Source organism: Anser brachyrhynchus (assembly GCF_964034855.1).
Source record: "Anser brachyrhynchus genome assembly, chromosome: Z".
Lineage (NCBI taxonomy): Eukaryota > Metazoa > Chordata > Aves > Anseriformes > Anatidae > Anser > Anser brachyrhynchus.
In genome coordinates this window covers 74,767,719-74,780,593 of record NC_137697.1, presented here as the reverse complement: position 1 = coordinate 74,780,593, position 12,875 = coordinate 74,767,719, and the positions used below count along the sequence as shown (strand labels likewise).

Below are 12,875 nucleotides of genomic sequence, written 5' to 3'. Positions count from 1 at the left end.
CTAAGGCTAACTTCACCACTGATACAGAAGTCTCCTGTTTAACATCCTAGTACTACCAGTTCAATTTAGCCATTCACATCGTCACTTGGATCTGTGAGAAGCAGCTGGAAGTAATTCCACTAATAGCAAAATAGATATGCCGCACAGGAAAACATCCAAAGCAATGCTGAGCTTTAAGAAAAAATAAAATAAAAACCTCCTGTTTAGTAAGTCCTTTAAACCATCTCTTCTCTTGCAGTAAACTCTGTTACCTGCAGGTCACTTGGTTAACTTCTCGAGTTAGCATATATCCTTCCAGGTACAACTAATTCACTAACACTTTTTATGTATCGACCTTAAAAGAAAGGCCTGCCACAACGTAAAACTATACCCTGTACAGTTTGCCACGAAACATTCACAAATGTAAATCACAAATGCAATTACATGACCAGCAGATTCTTTACAAAGACAGATGAGTTTATGGAACTGCTTAGCAAATTGGCAGTACCATTCATTTGTAGTTCTTTGGACAATATGTGCGTTAAGTGCTTTTTTGATACTGAATTGGGCTTAAATGCTTTTCATACTTTTTTTTAAAACCACTAGATCCAATTACTAGGCTGAGAAAAAAATCACGTAATTGAAAATGAGGCAGTTAAGTGTCGCTGATTTTGGTTTATTTCACTATTTTACATGTATTTATTTATATGCACATACAAAAAGATATATACACAAAGATTTGAATATAAAATTACTTACCACTTCTTCTACCAGGTCTTCTACAATAAGACCTTGTTCATCTGTACGTAGGTTTGTAACCCACATCCAGCCATCTTCCAATTCATTATGGACAATAAACATGTCTCCTTTAAGGAAACTAAAGAGAATTACAATAATAACAAAGTTAGAAATACAATCACAATACAAGCCTTAATGAACACAATGGATTCTTGAGCAGAATTTCAGCAAAACATTTGAGATAATCTGCTTTTGAAAACACACTGATATTCCAAGCATACCGTGTGTATTTTTCTCACGGTTTAAGTGGCCATCATATATGAATATTTATATTTCTTTAATTTACATTCAAAATGTAATACATATTTCAATTCTGTCAACTTTAAAGTGTACTAACAATGCATAAAACAGAAATAACACAACAGTATTAGAAGATAGTAATACTTTTCTTTTTTCAAGATGGATCAAATATAAAACACCAGTAAAGCAATCAAAATGCCATTAATAGTCTGGAGGAAAATAATACTCCTTTCACTGAAATCTAATCTTGTGTAACAGAAGCCGGTGAAACATCTGTTATTTATGTTCTCACACAGGAAAACAAGTACTACAAAGAGAGTACAGAATAGTTACTGGAAAAGCCATGCAATCAGCTACAAGAAAAGCATAAATAAGAAGCATTAACATGCCTAATGAAGCTTCATTACTTGAAGGTTTGGGTAAATTATTCCTTATGTTAACCCAAACTCAGGTCACATGTAAGCCTTTCACTGTAGCACAGCAGGACTTCTCAATCAAGTTAGATGATGCATCAAGGGTACAGGAAGTATCTATGAGACACTGAAGCTCATTAACTACAAATCCAGTCCAAAATTACACAGCGAATTTCAAAGAACATTTCTCTCATTTGAGATGGCTAACAAAAAAGGCATTAAAATCATGCATAAAGCAAACAGCAAAAATAAAAAAGCCTAATGGAACATGGAATTAATTCATCTGCTAATGAACCTAAACTGTAAGAACGGGTGGCGGCCAGCAAGAGCACCCTACATCAGCTCTGTTATGAAGAACTACACAGTAAGTTGCTGCAGGATGACATGCTGAAATTAATCCTGCAATACTATTAACTTTAATATCCTCACTAGTATTTACAAAGTTTTCAGTCAAGATTCACTGAATCACAGAGTACATTCATTTAACCCAGAACAAACTGAGAGATTTGTTCCGGGCAATGCCAGGAACAGAATTATTTTAACCACAATCTCATAAGCCTATCACAAAGCTCTGCATTTCAGCTGTATCCTGGAACAGAGAGAAAAGGTATCATTTGCTATCACAATAAAAACTGTAGAAAAGTAACAAAATGTTTTTCTCCTGTAAGTTAAGTGCAGTAAGCACGTACTGGACTTGATTGATATTTTTATTCTTACATGTAGTAATAAGTCTTAGTTTAAATGTGTAATTAAGAGTTCCCTCCTTGCTTTACCACCCTTTCTTCTCCCCTGCTTAGAAAATCATCACCTCAATGATAACTATCATCACATCATTCCTTAAAGAGGTCAGACTGGATTAGGCTGCAAGCTATGGGATGAATTTCCATTCTAATGAGGATAGAAGGCTCTCACATCTTTTTCTGTATTGCTGCAAATTAGAATAGTTCAGTTGAAAAGGACCTACAAAGATCATTGAGCCCAGCTGTATCTTAGATCAATACTCCTAAAAGCAAGCCAATTCCCAATTCACTTGGAATGTTAAATCAACTTGTGAAACCAAGACGGTCTCATTAGACTAAAAATCATTGCAAACCTCTTTGAAACCCTCTTCTCCATTTGAAAAAAAATACCTGGTATCTCAGGAAAGCATTTTCACTCCAACTAGCATATGATGTTCTACTGGAGATGGGACTGTTGGATTTGTTTCCTTCCCACATATGCAGAGCATCATGAAAATTCAAAAGAAGCACAACACACAGAGAATCCTTAAGAAATTCTTTAGGCATCAATGTTAGAAAGGAAATGAGTAACAGTGTAACAAAGTTAGGATAAACCAGCATACTTCAGTAACCTTTTAAAATCTTAAATTACTGGAGATTACACATTGAAATAACATTCGTTCAATACAGACTTTTTGAAAGGAGGAGAAGATGAGAAGGGAAGCAAGAATCATTCTTGCTTTATTTGAAGAACAGACAAGCAATGCGAATTTCAAGTAACGGTCACAGCAAATGAAAGTTTCTAAGCACAGACAACAAAATACATACTAGAATGTCAGAAGCCTTTTTTGAAATAGCATACCATGTGCCTTTTTTTGAACTAAGAAAAAAGGAGCTGCATTTAAAAAAAACAAAATTTTTAGGCAGTCAATGCTCACATTTTCTTTCTGGTGGGCAGGATTAGTTTGCCTTGAACTATTTATCTGCTACTACCTACTACCTATAGGCAATTAAGGGAAAAAAGCCTAAAACATTTATTTCAAATATTTGTGAGACTTTTGCACAGAATTTTTTCATACACAAATTTACCCTCTTTAAGAAAAATATAGGCCTTTATAAAACTTACCTGAGAAACGTAATTAATTTTAGTTCTAACAATCTAATGCAACTTCCCGTACAACACAAAGTAGTATACAGAGGGAAAAAAGTGTTATTGTTATATCCCACAACGACAAAAACAGAAGCATCATCCTTTAAGCTAACAATATTCTACTGGAAAAAGATGTTCATATTGCACATGAATGCATACTTAAATCCTTATTAGTACCTATACGTACTCTGAGAATCTCAGAACTGCTACTACCTATATTAAAACGTACCTTATTTCATCAGTTTCTGGCACTTTGGTGTAAGGCAGAATTGCTCGAACTCTCCTTCTGTCCTCCACAGGCTATAATTTAAAAGAAGAGAGCAAAAATAACACTTCTGACTTCCTTGTGAGTGCAGAACTCCTCTCCCCAACACTGTGCTATTCTGAAGAAAAGGATTTGTAATAGTCACCTATATCCCTCTTGACAGCATTAAATTTTCCAAGCTTAAAACCACTAAAAATACAATTCACGCGCTTAAGAGTTACGAGAGATCTCACTTTGTTTCTTTTTGTAGCATGACAGATAGTTTATGTTCTCATCTTCAAAATACATTACTAATAAGCTAATTCTCATGGAAGTATACTTCTGAAATTTCTTTCAATCACAATGGAAATTTAAAGAATTTTAACTATCAAGAACTTTTTTAGGTTTTGTTTGCATGGTTTTAGCAATGAGAAATTGAAAGATGCCCCATTTTCAGAAACCATGATTATCCACAGTATGAATATTTGGAAATCTTTGTTAGATACACAAAATATCACAAAACAATAAAGGTTGTCTATACTACAGTGGTAGTCTTTACTAGCCAAGAACTGCATATTTTCTTGTTTATGTCTGTTCACTTGCAATGCTATTGCTACTTTTGGAGGTAACAGCAATACCCAGTACCTAGCTTTCATTAAAAAAATTCATTGAACAGCAATTTTTTTTCATTATTTTCCATCAGTAAGAATGCATTTTTAATATATTCCTTATACCTCATGATATGCTGAGCCTATGTAGGATGCTGGGGAGCTTTCTGCAGTGATTTTTCTTCTCTACAGAAAACTATGAGTACTGATTAATGATACCAATATATTTAAGTAAATGGCTCTTAGAAATATTACTGTAAAAATGTTACTACTTGCCTCTGGAGGTGCTACTGGAAATAATAGCTTTTCCCCCTTCAACAAACAAGACACATGACTGTAATAACCAATTAAGTCTGAGAGTGAAGCAAAGCGACGTCCACCAATGTAATAGTCTCCACACATGGCAATAATCCTGTTAATAAAAAAAAAGGAAGCTTGACACAGGGAATTTTTTCTACAGATAGTTCTTTTTTACCTTTTTTTTAAAGCAAAAGGAAATTAGATAACATTCAAGTTTTAAAGCAGAGAGTCTACATTCAATAAAATACAGTATTACAAGCTCTGCACATAGATGTGCAAACCTTAACTAATGGATATTTCACCTAAAATTACTGATGTCTGTAAAAGAAGAGGAAAAAAGCCATAAAATTTGCTAGAACTAAATGAAATCAACTAAACAGAAAAATGTAATTAGTGTCCTGGAAAACTGACAGAGTGCTCTAGTAGATGCAATAACACTACCACGTGTATCATGCAGGACATAAATACATGTATGTATTTAATAAAGTATCAAATTATTTTAACAGTAAAAAACTGCACCTGATTATAGAATGCAGAAAACTAAAACATCTTCAAAAATAGTCACTTTCTGGCAGTTAGTTCGGTATCCATATTAAAAAATTAAGAAATTACTTTGGAATAATTAAAATATCTCCTTTTACTTCAAATTTTTAAAAAAAACAGCAGTATTTGCTAATTGACAGGGAAAAGCTTACGGAACATTTTCAGTATTTTAATACAAAGAATTCTTATAAAACTGTTTGTTTTATTATTTCAAGGACGTGTTTTTCTTAAAATACAGATTCATGAAAACACTGTCATAAAAAATTGAAGGTACCACATCTGTTCTCATTGCTATTCAATACAAATTCTAAAAGCAGTCAGAAATAACTGATCTAGGCAAAAGGATTAACAGTATTAAAAACATTCCTGCTATAATCAAGAATCGTTTGCAAATGTAAAGAAGTACTTAATTTGAAACAACTAGCCCTTTTGACTAGACAATCCAAAGAAACAACAGGAAGTATGTAAATTGGTGGCATCAAGTGGACCTGAGTTTTTCCAACAATACAGATGTGACAGCAGCCCTTTGTAACAGCTCACATTCTTAAAGGGTTATCTGGAAAGCAGCTGGGAGCAGGGAGTAGATGCTGGCACAAGGACTGAACTGCTCACTTAGTTACACAAAGTGAAAAGTTGAAGAGACGTTCATCTGTATAAAAATTATTATTTCTGGTACAACCATAAAACATCATCATCTGTTTTCAGAAAACCTGCAGCTGCAGTTTCCAATAAATTGTGTCATAAATAGAAAAGTCCTCCTATTTTTCTCCAGAATTCTTGTTGCAGAGTGTTGGAATCATTTTAAAAATATCTTATGGTGCACTTTTACAAACGGAAGTCTAAGTGCATATATACTGCTTTTGATCAGTTGAGAAAATATATGCAATAAAGTATAAGAAATAGAGAAACAGATTATCAACAAACTAAGCATATTTTGCTTGTTAAGGAAAAACTTAAAATCTAAGAACTCATGTTAATTCTCTCTCCAGTCTCCAGAAGAGAGAAAAATTATCTCAAGGATATTTCAAAATAAATAATAGTACAAAGAATAAACATATCTGAATCTTCTCAGCATTCCACTGCTTGATCCCTTTATAATGACTGGGCACAACTCAGAAACAAAAGGAAAAAAATTCAACTACCACGAAACTTATCTCTCATCCAAAATGAGCATACTACTTATCTGCAGCTGCTTTCTTCTGTTTTTACTCCCTTTTTTTTTTTAACAGGTCAGTAATCTGATACGTTAAAGTTATTTCTTCTCAGGCAGTTCTTTGAACTGTATTATTTCTCCAAAACAACAGTGTAAGATCTAAATAAAGGTGTATCTTCAGAGATGAAATCTGAAGTTTTTAAGCATATAGTATTGAAAGGGGAGTCAACAATATAACTTTAAGGATTTAGACTAGATCTTTTGGCATATTTTCAGCAAGATTCCTTCGTGAATTACTCAATAGAGATTAGGTTCTAATTGGAATATAGTGTTTCAGATTATTATTTCAAGCTTAAACAAAAACTTCCTTGGAACACAGAGCCAATATATACAAAAAGACTTCTGTAATCCCAGAAAATCCTGAAGGGCAAGATTAGAAGATAATATTTTCCTTTACAAACTTTGGTATCATGCAGTAACTCACTAAAAAAATGTATCACTTCTGTGAAAACATATTGTTTTAATAGATCCATATGCTAGCCATCAATCATATGGTACACACGCATTTTTACCCAAAATGCTGGAATTTTTAGGGAAATAACACTTTTCGGAAACAAAATATGAGGAAGATTGTTTAGCAATGACAGTTTCACCCATTTCTGGTAGACTGCGATTGGCAAAGATCGAGCTCTGGTGGAGAGGGCACTTTTACCCTGTGGGACACAGGAGATCGATTCCTGTATTTGTTTGAAATTACCTTGACTGACATTGTTAAGTTTGAAAATATTCTTGAGCATAGGACTTGCCTTTTTATTAAGAAAGAAAAGCACACATTCAGCAAATGAGATTAAAATGTGTCCAATCTCTGAAGAACAGTATCAGCAAAACACAAATTGATTTCCTTGCTGCGTTTTATGGATCTTGGAATGCAAGATTATTTAAAGTTGGGAAATATAGTAAGGGGGCCCTGTCCTTAGGCAATTGGAAACTGTTGGAGAACATTTTCTACCTGAGATGCCAGCAACACTTCTGTAGTGGGCATGAACCAATATTCAAGTGCCCTGAGGTTGGCCTCAAGAACCTAAAATTATTAAAAATAATGCAGGACTGTAGAGCAGTACTAGAAAGAAACCATAAATATAGTTTAATTTTCTGCTACTGCTAGACAGGTACCAGTTCCCAAGTGAGTATCAATACAGCTGAAAAGCTGAAATTGTTAGCTCATATGGCAAGATGCAAACATGAGATACTATTTGTGTGCTACATTGCCTGCATTTAGTGGAATTAGGAGCTCATATCAATTCTAGATCAGGACCTCTGAACTACATATAATCTCACAGCAGATGAATCCAAAAACTCCCTATATTTGTAAACCACACACATAGTGGCTCACCTGTTGGTATCCTGGATAATTCCTGCTTTCAGAAGTTGAGAAGTTTAGTTTGCATTTGTTTCTATCAAGACCACTGAGAAAGGTTTCTTTTACTGACAAAGAATCTTGCCTTCCTATTTTGCCTATATTTTTCCTACTTGCTCTCCTGTTTGGTGAAGGTGAGCATTACACTGCAACACAATACTTACTAACATTCATAGTTTTCTCAGAATACGTCTCATTTACACTAATGAATAAATGAACTTACTAATATACACAGCTTGCCAATGGTGAAATAATCCTAGTTACAGTTTTGTATAAAGGGCTATTTGTATTTAGAACAATTAATTCTAACATGTACTGAGAGCTGTTTCAAGCAAACCCTTTGATTATTAAATACATAATCTCTTAATTTCTTCTCGCTATTTTCTTAAAAATAAGGAAGCGATCATATTTGCTAGCACTTTAACATTGAAGTCTGTCCTGTGAGCTAAAAATGATTACTGAGAAACAGACCGAAAACAGTCTCTGTGGCTGAGTAATGAAACCTGCATGTTACTTTAAGTCTATTAACAACAACTTCAGACGAGCCTCTCTCCTGTGAGGGTTTCCTCATATTTTTGTTCTTTAACCTATAAAGTGATTCTTAAGTAGTGTATTTTAAAACAACTAAGCACAAGTTAAAAGCGGTACCATAAAAGAATAAAAAGCCAGAATTATAATATAATAGTGGTTATTGCTGTCTGTACTGTGTTCTAAAAAAAAACATTACAGTATTTAAAAAGAAAACATTTAATTCTCACCTAAAGTGATTGACATTTGTTTTACTAAGGAATGAAAGCACAAATGAACCTGGTCTCCGATCACTCTCTCGAATAAGGTAACTTCCAGGTTTTCCCGCCTGTCGAAGACGTTCTTCTGCAATTGTTCTGTCAAGTTTTCCATGATACCACCTGAAAAAAAAAGTTACAATGGGTGTCCTTAGAACTTAACATTTTCTTTATTCTTACAGAATGTATCTGTGAGACCAGAGAAAGCTTTCAGTTGGAACTGATATAATTGTTATCTTTTCCTTCAAAGTTACTACATATTTACATGTGCAACCTCCCAGTAAGTGCTTTTAAGACAGCACAGATTTCAGATGACCACATAACTCATATTTTGAACCATCCCATGGGGCAGAAGCTCTACATATCATCTTTTCCCCCTTCCCCAGTTTGCTTGTTTTAAATAAACAGAACTAGAGGTGACGTCTGACTTGAAGACTGTTGTATTTTAAGCCTGCCTGGGCTCCAGTTCAGGCTGGAGTTTCCTAAAACACAAATTGTAGAAGTGATTTGTAACAGCCTTTCCTCAGCTCACACACACACAGATATCCTGGTAGCAAAGCCTGCATCAAACTGGAGTGACAGCAGTCACCAGACCACCATCCCGTCCCAAAAGAGCCCTTCCTAAACACAATTCATAACCTATAAATTAAAAGCAACTACAGATGCGTGGCAAATCACAGACTACAGAAAATGACAAAACAGCACTTCCATCTGTAAAGTAAAGACTTAGCAGCGAAGCATTAATTAGCATTACCTCAATTCTTTTATTTACATAGCTTTTGTCAGAATTCTCTTTCGATCCCAAATGATTAAGAATTAGGTTTAGCACTAAAAAGAAAAAAAGAGCAGCAACGGAGACAGTAATTAAAATGCAAAGTCAAGTGGTGTTCTCATCACCTTTTACAAGGAAAAACACCCATGCCATTTACAAAGCTCCAGCACGTTCTGGAGCTACATAATGTAATTTATTAGGTCTGCATCTATCAACTCACTATGCTTAGAATTAATCTTTAATCTCCACATTCAAGGAAACATCCGTTTTCATACTATCACTGTTTTATAGTATTTACTACTTCAGTCACCTACTGATTCTACCTGTTTGTGTGTATCTCTCATGCTATAAAAAATGCATTTTGGAACAGATATGAAAATTACCTTTTAAAAAAAATACAGCTGGGCTGTTGATAAAATCTGGCCGGATACACTTTTTCTATGAAATGGAAGCAAAATCAAAAGTTTTCTTTGAGGGCTTGCCTCAGAATGAAAACCAGATAGGCTGCACAGATAAGCATTACGTGCACCAGCGTAGATACTGTTTACCCTGGCAAAGCTGTATTCTTGCTGGTGTAGCTCTCCTTGCTTCTCTTCCTCATCCTGATGGAAACAAGCTAAACCAGAAGAAGTGCCGCTTTGTCTGTACAGCCGTACCAGCCAGGTTACAGAGATGTGTCTCACCACATTCCAGAGCAACGCAGCCTCCTCGCTGCTGGCAGAAACAGCCAGCTCGCATACGGTCTGCACTGCCCCATTCGGAGAGTTCAATGGGAAACAAAACAAAAAATCAGGAGTCTGTTTTGAACTCTCTAGGATGAAATATCCTGCGTGTCGATGGGCATGTCAGTGGCTCGAACCCAAGGCTGCTCATTATATGAGCACACATCACAACTGGGCTTTGCTCTTCTGGACAGACTGGCTTTCTTGAAGCAGAAAAACTCCCCTGAGACTCAAGAAACCTTCCTGATCAAGAAATTCTTTGAAACCAGCATTCCACGGAGCCTATTTTAAACTAACAATAGGCTCACTACGCTTTTATTTGTTCCTATTTATCACCCCTCAAGAAAAATAATCTGGGCTCTGTTGAGGGACACATCGTGTTTCAATGCCAGACTTAAAAGGCATACCTTCAAAATGGGGTAGGTGGGAGTGCTAATAAGAATGCAAATTGCTAATAAAAATATACTAGGAAATCAAAAAAGCAAAATTACTAGAAGAAAAAAAAAGTTCAATGTTTTTGAAGGGGACTGTGATTTCTTACAATGGTAGTCAGTAATACACTACAAACCTGGATGTCAAAATTTTAAGACCTGAAGCTCTAAATAAAGAGGACACCCTCCGTGCTGGTGACACAGATGTTGGTGTATCAAACACAGTGGAGATTACTTCCCCTAAAGTAAAACAAAACATACTTACTCTCTCCCATTCAACAGTTTTGTACCAAGCATAACTGAAGATACATATTACTAGTTAAGGGATAAGCAAGGCTCAACAATGTTTGTCCCCTTATCTCAGAAAAGGGTTGTTTTCTAAAATAAAACTGTCTGTTCAATGCCACTGAGCACATACTTGAAATACTTGCAGCTGACACAAAGTATGTTGTATTCTGCAGTTCACTACGCATTAGTGTAATGAATAAACTACTCTACACCACGAGCTACAAAAAACACGTGTTAACCCTGAACTTCACTAGCAGCTGATGGGAAGGTGAGATACAAATGTCAGTAGAGCAGAGTCAATACTCAGCAACGATAGCAGAAAACAGCTCAAGTGATATCCTCAGGAAGCCTCTGTAGATAGCACACATCTTTAGAAAACAGGATACACACTGAAGTACAAGCTTTCAAGATACCATTAGAGTAAGCAAAATGCTTGTCGGGAAATAACTGTATTTTTCCAGAGACTCGAGTTTCAACACTAGAGAACCACTTTACTCAAGCAATACAGTGCAGAAGAGTGCTAGAAGGCTTTATTGTTAAAAGCGTACATCTTATACTTCACCCAGCTCTCACCTGACTTCAGTATTATACGAAGATGTGCTCTGCAAATTTTCAGCTTTACCTTAAAGCAGTTTAACAGTAAATAGCAAATAATAGTTTATAAAATTGCCATACTTGATTGCATTTATAGATATCAAGTGCTCAATGAAGCACTAATTATAAGAATTATCTTTTTAAATACTTGCTAAGACTTTTTTTTTTTTGATTTGAAATACATCCACAGACCAACTTGTCTTTCAATACTGACCAGGTTACTGATCACAAATTCTCACTACTGAAAAATACTAAGATCATTTACGGTGTGTTATCAGTTCTAAAGGAATATCCATCCAATAATCAATGCTAGCCAAATAAGTGCATCAGAAATGACTAAACTACAGAAGCAGTCCTAATCACTGTAATTTCAGACAACAAAGAGCACAGAGCACTCTGAAGGATGGGACCAGTCTGAAATAAACTCCAGATTCTCTGCCTTTAGTCCTCAATCAGGCATCTCTGTGAAGCCTGAGTTCAGCATTTCTGCAAAACATACAAGTAAAATCTACCTTTTCCTCTTAGGAGGCTCTGCAACATTGTGAGCTCTATAGGTCAAGGTCAACAGCTTCAGCATTTCTGCAGCCAGAACAGCTTCAGGTTTAGTGTGTGCACAATTAGAAGCAACATTTAACATGATGTCTTAACATTTTATCAAATATAGCCTCCTCACAGAGGTAAAATGGGGTCCTAGCTGCAGAGCACTACATGTATCAAGGTTTGGATAGGAAGGTATCACACCCAACAACCTGCCTAGCTGTTCGTTAAGTAGAAAGTTGCCCCTCTGGCTGTGACTCTTACCACGTGTGCACTCAGAAGAGTAACTCACAACTACTTACACGTACATCCTTCATCGCTGACAATGACAAGATCCCTATCGTTCCTAGCGAGCCACCTCTATTTCCTTGCCTAGTCCCACCTAGGAACACATCTGTATTTCCAACATGCACTTTGCAAAATTTTATATGCTGATAATCCACTATTTTCACAGTGTTGTGAGCAAACATAATTAAATGACATTCTGAATCAAACAGCTAGTGTCCCAACAATACAAGAGCTGTTATGAAAGGTATGAAGAGAGAAAATTGTCACAAAAGGTTATGGAGTGATTCAACTACAAAACGTCTAACTACAAATCACAACTTAGGTTGTTGTTTCCATGACCAGCAGTTTAACCACTGCTGTAACAAGCTCATTATCCATTCGGTGACCTTCATTTTAATTCCAAGAGAATCAATAACAGACTTCCACATTTCACAAACCGACATGATGATGTGCAAGAAAATCCTTCCACCAGTTTAAATCCAAAGCAGCCTATTCAAACCTGTACCATAATCTTAATTACAGCAAACAGAGAGGATGCAAACTCAATGTCATGGCTTACAGTTTCCACAAGCACATGAGCACCACGCAGCCGCACAGGAGGATGCTCCTGGTGACAGAGAGCCCTACAGCAGGTTGTGCACCCCATGGAGTGAGCAGCGGCAGAGCTGCTACCCTGGGTCAGCAGAGGAGAGTCCATAGATAGCAGCACCCTGGTCTCACCTGCCTCATTAGACCCAGGCAGCACGTCCTCCTGGGGGCAGGAAGGTGGTTAGACCGCACGCATCCCTCCTGCAAGCTCACGGTACGCTGCTAACAGGACCTTCTGCCCCCATCAGGGGCACTCCACAAGGTCCACACCAGACACACGCTGTTGGCAGCAAGGCAGCACATGGT

At 36.2% G+C, this 12,875-nt stretch overlaps 1 protein-coding gene across 1 annotated transcript in view; it reads right to left on the bottom strand.

Moving 5' to 3' along the window:
• RASA1 (RAS p21 protein activator 1) overlaps positions 1–12,875 on the bottom strand; it is a 63,730-nt gene that overhangs the window by 38,769 nt on the left and 12,086 nt on the right. The window contains exons 2-5 of the mRNA XM_080574211.1: positions 8,323–8,472; positions 4,428–4,563; positions 3,529–3,599; positions 739–856 (exon numbers count right to left, since the gene is read on the bottom strand). Coding sequence (XP_080430337.1) covers positions 739–856; positions 3,529–3,599; positions 4,428–4,563; positions 8,323–8,472 — 475 coding nt within the window. The remainder of the gene's footprint in view (positions 1–738; positions 857–3,528; positions 3,600–4,427; positions 4,564–8,322; positions 8,473–12,875) is intronic.